The following is a 20,383-nucleotide window of genomic DNA, read 5'->3' on the forward strand; positions in this document are numbered from 1 at the left end:
TTTTGCTACCTTGAGCTGCAAAATAACACGCATACTCCTGACACCTCATTTACTTCTCTGTTTTAGGAGGTGATGCTCCTCGTGTGTTCCTGATGGTGTTCCTTTGCATACAGGCTGACACTTCATTTGTAGCTACGCTCGGAAAGAGTAATGTCAGAGCCAGTGAAAATTTTAACCCATTTATTTCTTGCCCACTCTCCCCAGGAATGTTGCAGTCAAGATGGCTATGACAGGACTGTATAAAATGGGTGATGGAAGCAACTATGCAAGTAACTGCTTCCCTGCCAGGAACATTTTGTGCGCAAGTAAAGAAGGTGACACTTCTTTGAGTGCTGCTGGTGAAGTCTCCCTACAGAACTATGTTGTGTCCCTCGGGTCAGGTCCACCGTCCGCCCTGTTGTTAGGCCAACCAGCTCAACACAGAACTGGTTTCTTGTATCAAACATCACAGCTGATAACACAGATAACAGTTGATAAAAGAACTTAAAACGGTGCCCAGAAAGTTTTAAAATTGTTTGAAGCTTCACTGAAATGAAGAGGGCAGGATGTCTAGGGCACACATTAAATGAGGGGTCCAGCAGCCTTCTCCACATGCCAGCAGGAGGGAAGTGTCAGGCAGGCACGTGGATAGCACACGGTGGTTCTCCAGCAGCTGTTCTGAGCTAGAGCTTCTCCTTTTACTCTGGGCTTTAAGAGTTGCATCTGTGAAATGCTTAGAAATGTCAGAAATGTCTTCTAAGATTTGGGAAGCGGTGAAGACGTCTACCAGGCTGGCCAGGGGTCTGGAGCACAGGACCTTCTAGGAGAGGCTGAGGGTACTGAGTCAGTTTTGTTTGGCCAAGAGGAGTCCAAGTGGAGATCTGATTGTGGCTTACAGCTACAAACTCCTCTTAATGGTGGCAGATGGCATAACTAGGCCAAAAATTTCACCTTGGGAGGTTTAGGTTGGACATTAGGAGGAACTTCTTCGCTGGGAGGAGGTGCAGCTCTGGGCCAGGTTACCTTGGGAGGTGGTGGAATCGCTAGACAAAGCCACAACGGACGGATCTAACATCGCTGATGGTCCTGCTTTGGGCGGGAGGTTGGATTGGAGATCTCCAGAAGGCCCTTCCGGCCCATATTTCCATGTCTGCAACCTAGGCTCTGTTACCATCTGTAAAGTAGAATGTTAGGACGAGAGGAAACGGCCTCAAGTTGCGCCAGGGGAGGTTTAGATTGGATATTAGGAAAAATGTCTTTACTGAAAGAGTGGTCAAGCATTGGAACAGGCTGTCCAGGGAACTGGTGGAGTCACCATCTCTGGCAGTGTTCAAAAAATGTGTAGACGTGGCACTTCGGGACATGATTTAGTGGGCATGGTGGTGTTGGGTTGATGGTTGGACTTGATGATCTTAAAGGTCTTTTCCAACCTTAATCATTCTGTGATTCTATGTTTCTCTTCTGTGGCTCTGGCTGTAGTTTTAATGTTTCTACCTTAGAGATTTAATGTCACTAAACATTTTACACTCCAGTATTTCCCCATATAGGGGATTGCAAAATGATGGATTTCAGTGTTGGGCTGAAAAACCAGGCAGAGTGCAGCCACTTGGAGCAGGGCACGTTTAGAGGGTCGCATGCTCACCATACCGTCTCCTCTGCCTTGGTCCGTTGTCGTGCCAGGTTCTGGGCACTGGGTGCTGGCCTGCAGAGCTACCCCGAGGGCTTGGACTGAGAAGGGGACCACCGGGGAGACACCACAGCAGAGGAGAAAGCCCCCAGATTCTGCTTCCGTGGAAGAAAATAATGAAGAAAATATCCTAGACAAGCCATTTCTGGTGAGTGCACATTTCCTCTGTTATTCTCTCCCCTTGCTGCGATGCAAGGAACTGGGTGTCCCCCTCACCTTGGGGCAGCTGAGGTCTGGTTTTGGGGCTCAGGACACAACATTCAGGATTGCTCACATGGGTGGTGCAGGACTAACCTTTTGTGTGGGTTTTTTTTTTTGCCAGATGAAGCACCACTGTTTGAAGAACCCTTCTGACCTGTGCTCTGTGAACATAAGCAGCCAAAATCTGGCCTCTGTGAGTATCGGAGACTCAAGAAACATTAAGGAACTGCCTTGAAAGTTGAAAAATGTACCATCTTAGCACTCAAGTGTTGAGACATCAGAGAAAACACACATTAGATGCAGGCGTGTTTCCTGCACAGGCAGCTGTGAATAGGCTTGGATGATTTGTCCTAGAAACTTCTGGATCATGTCTTCATAACCAAATTAACTTGGTCTTCATCGGGTGTAGCCCCTTCCCCACTTTACATCCCCTCCCAAAATGCTGTTCTTCACGTTGAGGGATGTTTATCTCAACCATGGTAGGAGTTCAGCTTGAGAAGTGACTTTTATTTGGGTTCTTGACTAACTTGCAATTGGCTGCTGATAGGTTTTTAGTGTCTTTTTAGGGTTCCCTCCTGCTGCTGTGAAGGTCAGATGTGCTAAAGCACAGGGTGGCTATGTTGCTATGTTTGCTGGGTCACACTTAGGTATGAGATGACCCAGGAGCCCTGTGACACACACGGGAGCAAGGTCAGCAGCGAGGACACAGAGGGAGCTTTGCTTTGGGGCTCAATTAGTCCAGGTCTTCAGGATGTCAGTTACTAAGGCAGCTATGCATTAAAGGAATATTTTCAGAGAGGTGCTCTCCATAGTCAGAAAAACAAAGGAAGACCTAGTTATGGGAAATGCTATGATTTAGGCGCTCTGAGGAAAGGAGAGATCTGGTTGTTTTGGATCAGTTTAGGGCGGAATGATTTCCTCCTCATCCTCTATTTTTCAGGCTAAAGAAGATGATTTTGAGAAATTTGATTGCGTTGCTTTTATAAATGCTGCTGAGAACCTGCTGACGCTAGGTAAGGGAATGTATTACTGAAAAACAGACACTGCTTTTCAACCTGGGGGAGCTTACGCTTGTCTGAACAAAGGCCTAGAGCTTTACAAAGAGGTTTAAGATACACATGCAGCACTTTGCACAATTGCTTCCTTCCTGTTACTGAGCTGAAATCCGTGTGCTAATTCCCTTTATACTAACGATAATTGTGTGCCACTGTGGTATCCTTTTCGTTGTTAGGAAACAAAGCTCTATACAAAGAAAATCCCCGTTTAATATATAGAAGCATGGAATAATGAAATGACTTGTCCCAAAGGCTTGGAAGGTTAATGGCAGAGCTGGGAGGTGAATCCAAATCCAGTGTCATGGGCTCAGTTAATTTGAAGAAGAAAAAAGGAAATCCATTTATAACTAGTAAAACATATAAGCTAAATGTGCCATCAGTGGCTTCAAGCAATAATCCAGTCTGGGTTGGGAGCAAATGCACGAAAGCAAAGCAGATGTCTGAGGAGTAGGCTGGTGGGGCATCATGTATTATACGGGCAAACATGAGCTGGCATTTTCTTTCAAACATGCCTGCTGATAATACTAGTGCTCTCCTTCTTGCTGGTTTTGGTCCATTCCAGACACAGGTGACACATGGCTTGTTCTGTTACTACCGTTCCTCACTCGGAGCATTTTCTTTTCCACCCTTGCAGAGCCATTTCGGAAGTTTCCAGGACTGCGGGAACTGGAACTTTCCTTGAACAGACTAAGAAATCTGAAAATCACCGCTGGAGACTTCCTGCATTTGGAAGTAAGATGAGGGGAATCTGAGACTTTATTCATCTCCTCCCAACCATCATGCTGAAGCCTATGCATAGCATTGACTTGTGTCCCTGCAGTGTGAGTTCTCTGAAGCTCCAGGGTCATTCTCTCTTTTTGCTTCCTTGTGACTCTGGGATATCCTTTCTGCTGTGTCCCTCAAGGACCTTCACATCTTGCTTCCTCCCGCAAGGAGCAAGCCCTTGCAGATCCCCATTGCTCAGCTCTTTCCCACAGGACTCCGTTTCCCCTGTGATGGGCCACCCCCTTTGCTGTAGGATCTGTTCTCTGCAGTGTGTCAGTCACCTGTGGCATCCCTCACCTCCCTCATGCCGTGTGGTCCCCGGCAGATCCCCATCCTCCTCTAGCCTGTGCTCTACCTCTTTGCGTCCCATCCTCCTCCTCCCCAGATGGGTGTCTGCAGTTTCACCAACTGATGGGCTGCCTTTCTAACACAGCAAAAGGGTCAGTTTGTGTTTTTCTTTAAAAAAAGAGACAAAGTGGAACCTAAGAACAAGCAACTGTGCCTGGTATGATGGGTCTAGTTGTTCTCTCCCTCCAGCTTGGAGTGGGTCTCTGCTATAGAGAGCTCAGGCTCTGGCTCAGCTGTACTGATTTTATCTAGGTTTTCTCTTCTTGAGGAGGTGTCCTTGCCTGGATTTCTCTCGTTTCTGTTTCCTGTTGGATATAAAGTTTTGTCTTAAAAGGTTTCTTTCTTCTTGTCTTGTTCAAAGAATTGTTGGTGGCTCACCTGTCAGCTCTGTGTGCTCAGATCCTGGCCTCCCTCCTCCCTGCAGGCTTTGGGAGGTCCCCAAACCCATGAAACGTAAGAAAGCTTCTCCCACATTTCTCTTGTGCACTGCTGGTAACCCACTTGAGGGTTTGACTCAGCCAATGGGCACGTGCCCAGGTTATAGGGAACCAAATTTCCAAGGCTCATGAAGCCAGGGTTGATCCTGTCCACCACAGTGTACCTCTGTGTCAGCAGTCCTGTCAGGGGCACCAGCTAGGAAAGGTGGGGATGGGACCCATCTAAACTCCTCTTCCTGCCACGCCCCCATGGATCTCAGCGTAATCCATGGCCAGTGTCTGGGATCTCTTTTCCTGACAGCCTGGAGACATCAGGCCTAGGAAGGCTGATTGGAAATTCATATTAAATTGATTTGGAAAGGGCTTTGAGTTCCTCCTGGGGAAATGCAGCCTATTTTAATGCCCCAGCAAAGCTATTCCTGCTCACATATCCTAGAAACCCTCGTCCTCGCTCCCAGCCGGGTCTGCTCCCTGGCTTCCTCCGGGCTGTTGTCCCATGAGTCACACGTGTGAGTGGGGGACCAGCCCTGAGCACTCCTGCCAAGGTGCAGAGTCCCACAGCTGTAAGTGAAGTCCCTGCACATCAGAGATGCTCACAGCATCACTTTGGGGTGGGTGGTAGCACGACCGAAAAGTCTCCTGTAAATATTTAATATCTACCTGGGGAAAGCCAACAGACATTGTTCTTTGCTCCAGGGGCTTGTTTTTTCTCTTTCCTTCAGGATCTGGATCTCTCCTACAATAATTTATCCCCTGAGGATATTTGGACATTGGGAGATTTGCCCCAGCTCAAGGTCCTTCGCTTGACGGCCAACGGGCTTCGGTCCCTGCCTCCCGACCTGGCAGGCTCATGGCAGTAAGTGCACACAGCAAGCGATGCTTCGGCTTGGTGGGGAGCTGCCAGCCTGCCGGTGGGATGCGCCAGGCAGGCAGGGTGATGGAGCGGTGGGGCTGGCAAGGCAGTGGTGAGCAGCGAGGGTGGTGGGCAGCTGGTGATTTATCAGTCTGGGCAGCAGAGCTCTTCCCTTGCAAACTGGAAGATCAAATAACCCAGTGGTCGGTGGCTGGGTGGCAGGAAAGCATTATCGCAGCTCAGCCCCAGATCACCCAGGGCGTCTGCTGTCACCAGCAGCTAGAGAGGAACCTCTGGACAGTGATTCAGCAGCCCTGTCCGGTGGCTGAGCCACGTGGGTTGGATTTATTCATCATTAATTAGACCTTTCACGTGTTGCTTAGCCACAGTCGCCATGCCAAGGTATCCACTGTTTGCCATTGTTGGAAATAACATACTGAGCTAGATGGTTGTTTGGACCGATTCAATTTAGCTGCTTTGAGGTAGGATACCGGTTTTCTATTTAAAGAATGAAAACAGCCCCAGCTGAGTCTCCCGCTGGATACATCTTCCCCAGCTGACAGCAAATGATGTGTTTTTCACCTGTCTTTGCTTAAGCTTGTTATTAATGAGCCTCTTTGTATCTGTAGCTCTGCTCATTTAAAATTTCCATCTCTGGAGGTCTTGTCGCTGGATGACAATCATCTGTCAGACCCAAGCGTCTTTGTAAGCCTGTCTCACCTCTGCAGGTAAGGATGCACCTGGCAGCAGACAGCTCTGGCTTTTGGGGGCTGCCAGCTGCCTCTATCAGCTGTTGCACAGTAGCAGGCTTAAAATGAAAACCAAAATCTTTGTGATTCTCTCGGATACTTCCCTGTTTAGTCTCTCTAGTATTGCAAATGGGACTATGCAGAAGCAAACAACCTGCTGCAAAGCACAAGCTGACCAAACCCAGCAGGTGGCTGGTAATTCAGCTTCTGCCCTGGGTGTTTGCTGATCTCCAGGTCTGATATTGAGAAATGGTAGTTGCTTTCTCCATTTTCCCTTCTTTGCCCCAGATTCATCCTTTCTTTCAGCGCAGCAGCACGGGGAGAGGCTGCGGATCAGCTCCCTCTGTTTAAGGAGGGTTTAATTCAGCCAGACATGAGTGGCTAGGAAGGGGGGCTGTTCACATGCTCTCAGCTGGGCTGTGCTGAGTTTGGGAACAGCACAGAGACCTTCTGGTCTTCCTTGGGTGCCTCCCTCCAGTGCTGCAAACTGGAAGTGGATATCTTGCCCTGGCTTTGCCAAGACATTCCTGGAGGAATCTGCACATTGTCCACAGTGTTCGTGAGAGGGGAGTTGGAGTGGGCGAAGTTTAGGTATGAGACTGGAGGGCTGGAGTGCAGAGGTTTGGGTTTCTGCTCTGCCCTAAGCTGTCTTTGTGGCCTTGGGTGAGTGCGTTGGTGAGGTTATGCTTCCATGGGAAGGTGGAGTGTTGTTAGAGAATCCCAGCAGGACTGCAGCTCATCAGAGCCCTGGGTGATTTCATGAACTGCCAGGATGTCTCCTTGTCCATTAAATTCTCATCAAGAAGTGAACATAAAGCAAGATGACCCTCGGACTGGTGTGGGTCACCGAAGTCACGGGCTTCAAGGGCAATGCCAGGCTGTGCCAAGAACTCAGCCTGTGGCTGGGGTTTGGAGAGGAGGGGGAATAGGGCAGCAAGATGCGGGTGTCACGGATGCCTCCGCACTGCTGCTGGGAAGCTAAGCGAGGAGGCAGGTTGAGGGCCAGCATCCTGCCCTGTGGGCGCCGGGGTGAACAGATGGCCGGGTGCGTACACCAATAGCAATCGTGGAGTTTCTCATGCATTTCCTCTTCCCATAGTCTGAGAGAGCTGAATCTGGACAGGAACGGGATTTCGGCTGTCCCCTACCTGCACCAAGCAGAGAGCAGGCAGTTTTTCCTCCACCCCGCACTAGACGGCGACAGCTTCAGGGCAGAGTGGTACAAATCCCTGAGCAGCCTCTGGCAGCAGCCCCAGCTGCCACAGCAGGAGAACAGGGAGGTGCCAGCAGAGCTGGAAGTGAAGAAAGGACAGCTTGAATATGTCGTGTCATGGAACGACAGAGATCCAGACAGGACGGGTGAGCAGCGCCTGCCTCTCCCTGCCTGCGCTGAAACCGCTGAGTGTTTCAGTGGGAGGTGGTTCAGTTACGCCAGGGTGAGGATCTGCTGGATGTTTATTAGTGAGTGAAGCAGCCTGACAAAATTAAAACAGTGAGGGCGGGATACATGGAACCATTTTATACATCTCAGCTAACCTGTACCTCTATAATTACTGGGAACTTACTGGCCATGAATCATGCTAAAGCAGACATCTCCCATGGTTCAGACAGAAGCACCTCTTTCTCTCTCCTGGACTTCTCCAGAGTAGCTTGCTCCAAAAGAGATATTGCATGTTGGCTGGGAAGAAAACAGGCAAAAATAGGGGAGAAAAATCAGGTTGGGAAGTGGATTGCTGTGAATCCTGGACAGGCAGAGGGCAGGAAGGTTGTGTGAGTAGGTACCCCGTGCAGGGACTGTGTTCCTGGGGTAGCTCTCCGCTCTGGATGTCATTCCTGAAGCGTGATGGAGGCTGCTGGTGGGGCTCCTCCAAGCACTTCTATCCCCTGGCTCGCTGCAGCAGTCCCTGTTGTTAGGTATTTGTGGAGCAGGCAACAATGCAACTTCTGGTGCTGTCCTGGTGGTAGCAGCATGATGTGGGAAAGGCCTCATGCTCATGGGTGAGACTCCAACCCAAAATCTACCTGCAGGGAGCTCCTGGCTGCCCTGAGGCCAGCAGCAGGGTTTCTGCTGTGTTCAGGGCATGTGGACCTCACCTGGAGCAATGGGGCTGCCAGCAAGCCTGCTACAGTGGGCCTGATCCCCCCTCACCTTGGGCACATCTTGCCATTGAACCAGATCCTGCCTGATGCCCATTTGCTTTTCCAGCTGGGGCTGGCCCAGTGCTCGGCTTCAGGTAGAAACCCTCACCTTGCTTCTGTTTCATTGCAGAGGTCATTTTTAATTCTGACTCTCAGGAACACCCAGTGCTGGTAAGAACCTTTGGCTTATCTGTGGTTTGGGCTTTGAGCTCCAAAACTCCCCTTCCCCAAGCCTCTCAGCTGAGTTTCAGGAAGCCCGTGGGTACAGCTGGGACTCTGGGTGCCTGCAAGGCTCGCAGTGAGTATCGTCTCTTATCAGGGAGATCGGGAGCAAATTTTCCCATAACCAAGGGATGGCGGAACTTAAACTTATATCACTTTCAGATAACAGCCAGGTTGCCATTTGGTCGTGACTGTGTGCCCTCCTTGCCTGAGGAAGCGTGTTCTGTGGCACAGGTGGGGACTGAAGCTCAGGAGTTCATTCATTCTTAGCCCTGTAATCTTTTCCCCCAGATGACAGGTGTTTGAAGCCAAAGACCCTGATTTTTATTAGAACTTGAGTAAGGTGCTGAGCTTCAGAGATGCTGAACACTTGCAGCATGTTCTAGCGTAACACGCACATGTGCACATGCATGCTCCCCGAGAGCACAGCTGCTTCCTCCTGAGCCCATGCACGTTTTCAGTGCTGAATGATGGAGTTTGCATTTGACGTGACTCCCTGCAGGACTCCCACAGTAATGCAGAGGCCAAAGCAAGCTGCCACAAGACAACCTCTGAAGGGGGTCTGAACCAAAAGCACTTCAAATTATAGCCCTGTCTGGGCTCAGGAGGGTGGTATCCTGCCACTGGAGGTGTCTCCTGCCACTGGAGCCTCTGCTCACACTCTTGTCCTCTCTTTAAGGTTGTTCCCAGGGAGGGAGAACCATCTGCCTCTAAGATTCTGCCGGCTCCCTCCATGCGCAGGGATGTTCCTGCTCCCTTTCCTGAACTGAAGTGTCTCAGCCTGGCCTTCAACAAGGTGATTTGGATCCTGTGGCTCTGGATGATGTGAAGGTTCAGCTGCTTGAGTTTGGCATTAGTGCTTTGGGGGACACCCTGACCTTTAGCTGCCACTGCAGGACACAGCATTCCTCAGCTCCTGTGTCCATCTGCCAGCCCACGAGGATGTGTTAGATATCCAGGATCTCTTGGGTGGGACAAGACGCCTATTTAGGCCGCTAAATTGCACCTAACTTGTCTAAACTCTTTCATATTTGGGGATTTAATCAGAGAGTATCTGAAGGATTTCCCTCCCCTGGATTGATCCTTTGCTAGAGCTGCCTGGTGGATGGTGATGTCTCATTGAGGACTTTTTTGTTTTAGTGCCAAGTTATACCTGTCTGCTGAGCCACACTGGGCTCTCAGCGTGCCCCAGCAGAAAAGTAACATGCAACAACATTTAGGCTCCTCTTCCTGGTGCTTTTGGCTCTTGCCCAGGGCTTAACTCACGCTGCTTCCCAGCCGGGTGAGCTGGCAGTGCTGAGTTACCACCGCTCAGTGAGGAGCATCCCCTGTGACGTGATGGGGCGGCTCTGCTTGCTTGCAAAGCGAGCTCTGCTGCCATTCCCCATGTGTCATCACCCTGGTTTAGGTCACTGCCTTGTTGGTGAGCTGGTTTCTGGCTGCTGTGCCCTGGTCAGGCTGTGGTTTGGACCGCAAGGTAGAGGCAGAGCTTTATTAGAGCTGCAGCTCTAAAAAAGTAGGAAAAAAGTCCTGCCTCTCTACCTTGCAGCTCTTCTGAGCACTGGACGCACCCGTTCTCTGGCGGCAGAATGCAGGAGAGAGGGGAGTGCTGCATCTACCCACCATACTCACAGGCAGCAGAGCTGCTGGACATCTCTGCTTAAGGGATGCCATCTCCCTCCTCCTCCTCCCCAGTGCATGCACGTGCCCAGTGCCAGGGTCCCCACGCATCGGAGGAACACACTTTGGTGGGAGGGTTGGGATGAAACTCTACAGCCTCCGGCGTGACTCAGTGCTTAGAGCAAACAATAAACTATTTTATCTTGCAGATCACAGATGAGACAGCTCTCTTACCCGTGGCTTTCTTCCCGTGCCTGAAGGAGCTGACGTTTCACAACAACCCTCTTACCACCACCCGGAGCGGTACAGTATGAGCCCGGCTCTGCGCGGGGCTCGTGCTCTGTCCCTCCTTCGTTGTTAGCTTTCTGGGACAGAGACCTCGTTGCCTTTCAATGTTTGGACACTCCTGCCCTGGCCCAGGCCCTCGAGGAGGTGCTTTAATCGTTGTTGCTCTCTAAAGAGCAACACAGATGAGCACTGCTCTTGCAAACACTGTTAATGCCCTGCTGCTGCTCCCGGCCCCATTGAAGTCCATAACAGCCCATCTGTGACTGCGGCGGTGCAGTCTCAAGCTGAATTTTGCTCCCCAAATGGTGTTTATCCCACCAAAGGTCTTGTCTGAAGCTGGCCCAGATTTCTTCCTGCAGCAGCTTTCTGAGCAGGGAGGATAAACCCCAAACATGCCTGTTGCCATGATAGGCAACGTCTGAAGGTAGCCAGAAGGACGCTGATGAAATATTGCAATGGTGTTGCTCCCTGCACGAGGTACGTGTAGACTAGTAAATAAAACAGGTCAAGACTCTTCTTCTGGCCTTGGTGGCATGTAGCCCAGTCTGGTGTGTGTCCTTAGGGCTAAAGCATCTCCCTACAAAACAGGGTGGCTTCTACTCTCATCCCTGGGCAATGCCATACTCTGAGCTGAGCCTGGGGTTAGTTGGTGCAGCGTGCTGCCGGTGAAGGAGCAGGGTGTGGGCTCTCCACCAGCTGCCTGCAGTTCTGAATACTGCTCTCGAATCCTGTGTTCAGTGTTGGGCCCCTCACTACAAGAAGGACGTTGAGGTGCTGGAGCGTGTCCAGAGAAGGGCAACGGAGCTGGGGAGGGGTCTGGAGCACAAGTCTGATGAGGAGCAGCTGAGGGAACTGGGGGTGTTCAGTCTGGAGAAGAGGAGGCTGAGGGGAGACCTCATCGCTCTCTACAGCTACCTGAAAGGGCATTGTGGTGAGGTGGGTGTTGGTCTCTTCTCCCAAGTAACTAGTGATAGGACGAGAGGAAATGGCCTCAAGTTGCGCCAGGGGAGGTTTAGATTGGATATTAGGAAACATTTCTTTACTGAGAGAGTGGTCAAGCGTTGGAACAGGCTGCCCAGGGAGGTGGTGGAGTCACCATCACTGGAGGTGTTCAGAAAATGTGTAGACGTGGCACTTTGGGACATGATTTAGTTGGGTTGACGGTTGGACTTGATGATCTTAGAGGTCCTTTCCAACCTTAATGATTCTGGTGAGCCTCTGCTCTTCCAGGGCAGCCGCCTTTGCTGACCCGGCTACTCCAGCATAATCTGGGGATTAAACTCGTCCAACAGAAGAGCCTAGTCCCGGAGAGGTGGCACTGCTCCATCCCTCTCAAAGCCAGCCGCAAGGTGAGGAGAGATGTGCCTCGGGAGTGTGGGGTTCTTCCTGCCTAAGGCAGGGAAGAAACCCTTGCTGTAATACTCAGGGCAGGATTGCCCAGGAACCAACTTGCTGGGGAGCATGAGAAGAACTGGTGGGACACATGGATCCCCATGGGATTGGAAGGGTGGAGGGAAGGGTGGGAAGGATTGGAGGTATTTTGCTCGGAGTGAGGCTGGGGAGTCCAACCACCCTCTTATTGCTGCCCCAGGCAGGGTTTGCTGCTGGGATTTTGGGTTCAGTCCTGCCTGTTGACCTTGGCTGAGGGATCCCAAGGGACTGAAGATGCTGCCAGGGTGTCCCTGGAGCTGGGGCTGCCATGGCACTCCCTGTCCCATAAGGACCAGCCTCCAGCTATTGGACCCGACCCCACGCTGACACTCGTGGCAGCGTGCATGGATGTCCATTGTGTCCCCGCAGGTCACATCGCATCTCCCCAAAGTCACAAAGCGGTCGCTGATGCTGGAAGCTCCTGCCAAGACCTTTCTGTGGAAACAGCTCCCAGCTGCAGTGGAGGCTGTGAGAGATGTTGCACCTCCGAGTCCGTCCCAGCCGCTGTCCTCTGTCAGCTCTGTGACCCCATCTGGCAACCAGTGGACGGCACCAGGAGAAGGGGAATGTGACTACAGGCCTCCTCCTGGCTCAGCCGAGGACAACGTTGCATCCTTCTTCATGACGCAGGTGAGGCCAGGCTGTAAGTGTTCAGGACTGAAGGGCTTGTCCAGAAATGGTCCATAGATGAATCTTTCATTTCCTAAGTGAATGAAGGGTGTGCACGCGCTGTTGGTTATAAGCCTCCTTTTATTTAAGGAAGGAACACTAGCAAGAAGCATAAATGTGATGTTGTGACCAAGAAACAAGAATTGGTGGCCTGTTTCCCAAGGTGGCACTGGCCTGTGCTGGCTTGGTGGGTAGTCCCAACTGCAGGAGCTCATCAGGGTAGCTTTTTGACTTGATTTCCCATTTCTTGGGATTATCAGGGAAAAAAAAGCCTGCACTGGGATGGGGATGGCCCCTCTCTCCCCTGTGCCTGGTCCCACTGGGCAGAGATGGGATGAGGTGGCTCAGTGCCACCAGGAGAGACCCCGCAGACTCTAGCTGACTCTGTCAGCTTGGCTGGTAAGAAAGTGGTGCTGTGAATTCCTTTATTTTGCTGCTTTGAGGTGGAGGATGTGTCCTCCTCCCTGCTGAGACCCGTGGCAGAGGGCGGGCTGGAGAAGAGGAGTGAGCAGAGAGGGGAAGGAAGATCCCAGGTGGTTCCAGAGCGATACAAAGGCTATGAGGAGCTGCTCGGTGGAGACACAGACCCAGATTTTATTGAGCCAGTTGGTGAGTGAAGATAGCAGAGGGCTCCTGCTTAGAAGAGCTTTGGCAGGTTGATGAACAGCATGGTCTGACCAAGAAAGAAGCAGCAAAGGCTTTTATTGTTCTGTTTTCTCTCTGGTTCACAGGAATACAGAAGAACATGCAAGCGCTGTACTACATGCTGAAACACCCCCTGGTTTACCGGGACGCCAAGCCACAGCTGGACAGTGTACAGAAGCCCTACGTGCCTCAGAAAAAGGTAACGAGCCGAAGCTTCACAGGGAGAAGGCTTGCATCTGTATCTGGATCAGCATCAGCCCACATGTTTGGATGGATGCTGACAGCCCGAGCGTGGGCTTGGCCATCGTGGGTTCCCGATCCCAGCACCTCACTGTTCTCTCTCCCTCACGGCGTGGTGCATGCAGCCCCCACGGGAACCGACCTGCAGGGATGGGGCAGCTCAGCACACGGGCTGGTAAATGGCCAAGAGCCATGCTAGCCCCCGGGCAGCACGGGGGGAACCACTTGCCACCAGTGCCCTGGAGAAAGCCAGCCCCATCCCAAGGGAGGTGGAGGAAATAGCCTCCAAGCTGGGTCTGCGGGGTGGGTCGTAGTAGAACTACCGTCCCTGCACCCACTGCGCTGCTCTGAGGTCACGAAAAGCCGATCCAGTGTTGCTCCATACACCTATAATCTGAAAGTCAGTGTCGAAACCAGACCAGCTTGGTCCAAAGAAAAGAGACCATCTCATCTACCTCGTGCAGAAGCACGGGCCCGTTAGTTTAGGAGAAGGGGCAAGAAAAGGAGATGGAAGATCATCAGCCTGGAGGGTAGAGGGGAGGCATGCTGCAGCCTCCTGGTCTTCCTTGCAGCGTGGGAGGATGCCCGGCCCTCCTGCCCGAAAGACAAGAGCAGAGGTCCTGGAAGGAATCCTGATGGCCATGAGAACCACCTCGACCATCACTGAAGTCCCCTTGGGTATGTCCCTGCATTCCCAGTCTCTCCTGTTGATGGCACCACAGAGGCAGGGGCAGGATCTGACCCTAAAGGTGTCCCTGAGTTGGTGGGGTCCTGGGGTGCGGCCGAGCTGGGAACGGAGGGTCCCTCCTATTGCAGCAGCCTTCCCCCACATCATGGCAGAGAGGACAGGGGCTTCGCCTCCTGAATGCCCTCAGCCCGCCAGGAGGTTGGACCCCGATGTTCCGGCTAGTGGTTAACGCAACACAGATCCTTCGGATCCACAGCTGGACTAACCTCACCCCAAACCCAGCTGTTGGGAGAATGGCCTTGGAGTACCAGTAGTTTTGCCCCTGAGAGGAAGGAGGACTTGGGTCTTGGAGCACTGGCCATGTTTTATCTCCATCCTAGCCCCTATGGTGGTACAATCCTGAACTGTTAGTGCAAGCAGCACCCAGCCACGCCCCGGTGCTGCTTCTTTTCCCTGCACTGCCAAGGGAAGAGAGGCAAGAAATTAAGGCACTTTCTACCGCCTACAGTAGGAGCCACTGCCCAGGCTTGAACCCACAACATCTGTCTTCACTCTTGAGTTACTCAGGACCACCAGTGCCTTTGCTTTTGGGGCTCCCGTGTTTCATGTGGGTGCCAGGACAGAGCTGGAACCCAGCAGTCGCCTTTGTGCCCCTGCCACGGTGACGTGGTTGGTGCTGGGGGGATGCATGGGCTGAGGCTGCTGGTGGGTGGAGGCATGGGAGGGAAGATCAAATATTGCAGCCAAGGAGCCGTCCCGTTGCTCTGCTCACACGCCTGGCCTTTTCCAGCCTCTGTTTTACAGAAGAGGAAATCCAGCCCCACGGTGCACCGGGAGGCACAGAGGCTGATGGAGGACTTCCAGGAGGTGTTGGAGATCCCCCCTGCGACTGTCGGTGATGAGATGGCCAAGCCGTTGGATGAAGCGCAGGTGGTAAAAGCCCTTCTCACAGAGGCAGCATCCAAGCAGGGGAGACCTGAACAGCTACAGCTGCCAGGGAAGAGAGTGGCCAAGAAGGTGCCCAAAGTTTAGTCCGCAGTATGGCCAGGGGTTGAATAAAGCATCCCATGCCTTGGTTCTCTTGGATAAAACGTATGTTATTTTGTGACTTGATTGGAGCCATTTTTCCCCTCCTGAGGTTGGAAAAGGGAGTGTGGTGACAAGATTCATCTCAGGCTTTCAGGCAGTGACTTCCAGCTTGAAAGCACCGATACAACCACAACACCGCAATGACCACATGTGAAAAACATCTCTGCTCACTCTTGTGCAGTTACTAGAAAATATGGTGCGTGCTCACCCACCCCTGTGCAAAAACTGACTTGTAAGAAAAACAACTGCACCCTCTGGGCATTGCAGGGAGGTTTTGGCCAGCAATGAACAGGGTGGACAGTGCCGTGACCACCCCGTCCCATGATGAGCACGGCTCACGGTGGGGCTCTGCCTGCGCTGACCGATGGCTGGTACGAGGAGGGCCCGTGGGCCAGCAGCAACACCGCTACCGCTAACGGAGTGGCAAGCTAATACGAGCTCCCCTGTTCTTTCAGCTCCTGCTCACTGTCCCAGTGTCGGTCTGTCCCGCAGCCAAGTGCTGGGGAAAACCCACCTCACGCCAGGGCAGTGCTGCCAGCGCCGCTCATGGCAGCTCTGAGCACGGAGCCCCATCCTGCCGCAGGTACGTGCCCGACCACCCGGGCCCAAGTGTGCTCAGGGAGCCGAGCTGGGCACAAAATAGTTATCAAAACCCCAAATCTATCCCCCCCCTCCGGTCTGGCTCCCCTAAAAAACAGCTGCATCAGTGCAACCGGAGGGGCTGGGACAAGTGATGGGGAGCGACTTGATGATCTTGAAGGTCCTTTCCAACCTTAGTGATTCTGTGACAGAGGACGCTCAGTTCCCACTGGCTGCTTACCTACATGACAAATATGTCACTATACTTTTTTCTTTTTTTCTGCAAAATGTTATTCAACAACCTCATTCAGCCAGGGGTGACTGTAGCCTGTTTGCGATAGGCAGCAGTAGGATCCTGCTTATTTCCAAGCGCAGCAACTTCAGCAGAAACAGGTAGTTCACTGTCAGAATCTGGTTTTATTCTGTTTTAACCTCGGCCTTTGTCCTGCAGTTAAAGTCCTCATTGCTGTTAAAATGTACATGTTATTTGTACACAGTTGGCATATTTCTGGTTTGTGACAATTTTTTCACAAGCAGGATTTACTCTGTTCCAAATAACAGAAGCCACAACATGACGGACGCCTGCATGTCATTTTACCCACACATTTTACACATGCAAGTCAGCAGTCCTTCGATAACTTCCATCACTTTTTAAAACATTCAGATGAAGCCACGGTGGTTCAGCTGAGACCCAAAATGACCGTAAGTCTTTTACCACCCCAGTGCTCCGCTGGCGAGCTAAGAACACAAAAGCACGACGATTTAGAGCGTTTATCAGAAAAAAAGTGTAGCAACATCTAGATTTGTTTTAAACAGTTTGACAGTAAACACCAAGGAAACCAGGCATACACAAACCCCCTTTGTCACCAGCTGAAGGTTTTTCTGTTTGCATAGTGAAGAGCTAATTCTAGAGCTGATGCTTCGCGGTGTTTTATGGAGACGGGGAAGAGAAAGGTTTGTGTCCGATGTGTGCGACGCGTGGGGACCATCCCAGCTTCCGCGCTGTATTTCAAACTGGTGTCGCGTCCCAGTTCCACCCAGCTGCCATCCACGGGGATGTCCCATGGGTCTCCGTCACAGTACCAGGTGACACCGCCGCGTCCAACAGTCATTAGTTTTCCTCTTGGGTCCCCAAACAGGCAAAAGGGGCCAAATTTTTGTCAAACGCTTCCCCCTGCGCACGGGACAACCTCCTTGTCAACCTTTCGCCAGACGACTGGGAGACGGCACAGGGCTTTTGGAGGGTCCCAGTGAGGCCCTGGGGTCTGTCCTCGGAGCATTGCTGAAGGCTTGTTTTTAAAATCAGCGATAGTCTTTAAGGCTTCAACCTCCCCCTTTGCTTTCATTGAGAAAATAGAAGCGCTTGTTCAAGCTACACTTCATGACTACTGTGCACTGCATGTACAATAGCATTTGAAGAAAAAATACTGACAATATAGAACAACATTATACAATCATCTGGCATGATCCCTTCTTTTGGCACTTTTCCTTCATTTATCTGATCTCACTGACTCCAAACACGGACCTTTCTGTACAGCTTTTCCCGGGCAGAGAGCTCCGGAGGGTCAGAAAGCAACTTTCCGGAGTCGGTGGCATCTTTGGCAGACACGGTCCTTCTGTCGCTGAACCAACTCCAGCCCCTCCAGCGCTACTGGCAGAGCACTCTCTTGACCTGTTTTGTTTTTTCTTCTCACAAGAGAAGACAGCTTCACATTTTGGGAGGATGCTCGCCCGCCTGCACTGTCCCACAGCCGGCAAGGACTGCCTTCATCCCAGAGTGAAGGTGGCTGCAGAAAGGAGGAGGGTGAGAAATGACTTTTATATAAGCGTAAATAAATACTTAGTTTCATCTTAGATCTTGTGCTGCATCCACTGTTCAGCAAGAGGTATTTTACTTCTCAGCTGGCATTATTTGTGGCAAAGGTAGCGTCATACCTGACCTTTAAAGGGTAGAGGCTGGGAATTCCTGCTCTTTTAAGTGTAATTATATACAATTATTTTTTTTTTTTGTGCAAGCTTACACAAACTTACAGAGTGTTAAATTAATAAAACATTCAACCTAGCTTCACATCGCCTTGAGTCTTGAACCCGATGCCACCTCGGGTGGATTTCAGCGGAGGGCAGTCCCGCCCAGCTAGCTCAGGAAGAAGGCAAGAGAGTCTAGGTGAGCCGGCTGGAAAACGGCTCATGTTTTCCCCAGTCCTTAAGCAACTAGGTGGAGAAGCGAACGTAGAAATGCAGCCAGCAGCTTCATCGGACTAAAAAAAACCTGTGGGCGCACAACCTCGTCACAGATCAATCCCACCCTGATGCTTTACTGAAAGCTGCTGCCACCACAACCTGTCCAACGCCGTGACTGCAACGCCACGACCAAAGGTCTCCTTCGATGCGGATGCAACAGACCGTGCGTGATGCTTAGGGAGCCGAGCAGCGCTGCCAGGATGCGGGCTCTCTATTTCGGGGGGAGCCGGCTGCCCAGTGAGTGAAGGCTCCAGGCATTGCCTCCTGCGCTTCTGCCCAGCTCAGATTTAGAAAGAGGAAATTAACACACAAAAAACTAAATATTTGTGTAATTTGTAAAAAAGAAGATATTTAAGACACTGGCCTGGTGTGTTGGACTGCAAAATCTCTCTTAAGAGGGGAAAGAAAGGATACATTCAGTGTGTAGATCTAGTTCTAGATCTAGTGGTGTAGGCTTGCTCAGACAGCGCCCGGCAGCCCAAGCTTGGACGAAAACCGCCCAAGCGCCGCGATAAAGAAGGAAGCTGTTTAGGGAACTCTGATTCGGGCTCAAGGGATTAACCGCAGGGAAGGAGCAGGGAGAAGGGGGCTTGTAAAAATAATTATAAATCTAGATACACTTGGGAAAAATGCACGCTTCAGCTCAAAACGCTGGGAAAAATGGCATGGATTCTGAGTAAAAGCTCTGGGTTTCCCTCCTGAGCTTATTCTTTAGAAATCACTGCAGACCCAGGCCATCGCCCCTTCTGTCTGCGCCGCTCTTCTAGGTCCGGTCAAGGCTCTAATGACTTAATTTCCTTCCAGTTCACAGCTGGGTACAGGAGCAGGGTTTGGTTTGGGCCAAAAGCACCTGCTTCAATCAGCACCTAATGAGGCTGCGGCACGTGAGAGGGCATGGAAAGCCATCGCCCGCGAGCCGCAGCGGGTAGGCAAAGCAGCCCAGGTCTAGCTGGCCCTAGGTACGACTTTAAACATCGAGTAGTTTGTGTGTTAAGAAGATACAGATAGAGAGAGATATATATTATGGAATCATTGCTATAAGATTTCTCAAAACGAAAGTGTCAATCTGTTGAAATATAGTATTTAAAATATATAAATTTTATCCATTAAAATATAAGATTTCTTTTAAAAAAAAAAATCCAGTTCAATTAGGAAAAAAGCGCCAGGGTCCTTGCAGTTATGCAAGTACGCCGGGAGAGAAAAAGAAAACCAGTTCCCGTTTTCTTTTTTTAACCATTTAAGATGGAGGGGGAAATTCAACCATTTTTTAGATTGAGGAAATTGGGCAATGACCGTTCTCTTAGATCTGTTAGATCAGATCAATCTGTTTAAATGCACAGATTAATGTCCTCCCTTCAGGGCCTGGGTCATGGCAAGTTTGCCCCAGCTCTGTGCTTCACTTACATCCTGAAAATACCACTCGTCATCTGGCACACGGGTCAGCAAGATCCTTAACGCCGCAGCCTCCGCCCTGGACGAAGGTCCCTGTAGACACTGAGGGTCCCCAGTGAATACACTGCAAGGCAGCTTTCAAGTATCAAGTTACGCTGATGTTTTTCGAGCTTGATTACTGGAAATAACGCAATTATTGTGCTGCTAATGGATGATGGGGAAGAGTGTTACAAACACGAAGAGCCCAGAGGCTCCGAGCTAGCTCTGGTCCAGCCTGCTAGGCCTGACTGCATGACTTAAAAGTGGAAATTTTTAGTGCATTGCTCACCTGAGCTTTCTTAGTGGTTTGAACCTGAAGACAGCTAGCTTGGAGCAGGGGCAGGGCAGGCGTGCGTCGCCCCGAGCACCCGCGTCCGTGTGCCTGCGGGCTGGGAGGGCCGGGCTCCTGTCCCAACTACTGCCAACCCATCGGGTGCCTGGAAGAGGATGGCGATGCGTCAGATGCCTCCTTGGGCCAGTCCTGGACATGTAAGGACAGGTCTTAGGTGTGCTGAGAGATCTCTTAACTGAGCAAGAACCCGCAGGGTACATGTCAGCAGGGAGACTGTCCTTCCCCTTGGACTAGATGACCTTTAAAGGTCCCTTCCAACCCAAACTTTTCTACGATTCCTGAAATCACCTGGCCAGCATTTCCCTTTCTACATTTCAATGTTGGTGGGAAGAATATGAAACCCTCTTGCCTCAGAAGAGACAGGGACCGGGAGAAAAGCTGCATTTGCTCCCTGGGTCACAGCGTCCGGAGCACGGCTCCAAGCTGCTCTACCTGAGCTCTCTGCCGTGTCATTAACATCAATGTGCAAGTTCCTATAATGCTTTTCAGTAAAATCCTTATATTATGTCTTTCTTCACTGCATTCGGCCTTCTACTTAAAAGTAACCTATGGCCCGTACTGCTGGCGCAGACAGCTCATATACATTCATTCCTAAGTATGACGGGTGGATCTGTTTGGTACTTCCCAGCAGAAATACCAGTCAGCCTCCCTCCCCACCAGTCCTCAAGTCAGGTC

At 51.2% G+C, this 20,383-nt stretch overlaps 1 protein-coding gene across 1 annotated transcript; it reads left to right on the plus strand.

Annotated features, from left to right (window-relative positions):
- Positions 1-220: 220 nt before the first annotated feature.
- Positions 221-15,160, plus strand: XRRA1 (X-ray radiation resistance associated 1; the record flags this gene model as incomplete). The annotated part of the gene is made up of 17 exons (XM_082015035.1): positions 221-314; positions 1,660-1,814; positions 1,989-2,060; positions 2,808-2,880; positions 3,557-3,654; positions 5,195-5,328; positions 5,955-6,053; positions 7,174-7,433; positions 8,344-8,384; positions 9,115-9,231; positions 10,265-10,363; positions 11,579-11,692; positions 12,144-12,404; positions 12,887-13,052; positions 13,175-13,287; positions 13,901-14,077; positions 14,635-15,160. 17 exons carry the CDS (start codon positions 221-223, stop codon positions 15,046-15,048), a joined length of 2,487 nt encoding a protein of 828 aa, XP_081871161.1. The 3' UTR covers positions 15,049-15,160.
- Between the last annotated feature and the right edge of the window lie 5,223 nt (positions 15,161-20,383).

The sequence above is a fragment of the Phaethon aethereus genome (genome assembly GCF_964289735.1).
Source record: "Phaethon aethereus genome assembly, chromosome: 1".
Classification (NCBI taxonomy): Eukaryota; Metazoa; Chordata; class Aves; order Phaethontiformes; family Phaethontidae; genus Phaethon; species Phaethon aethereus.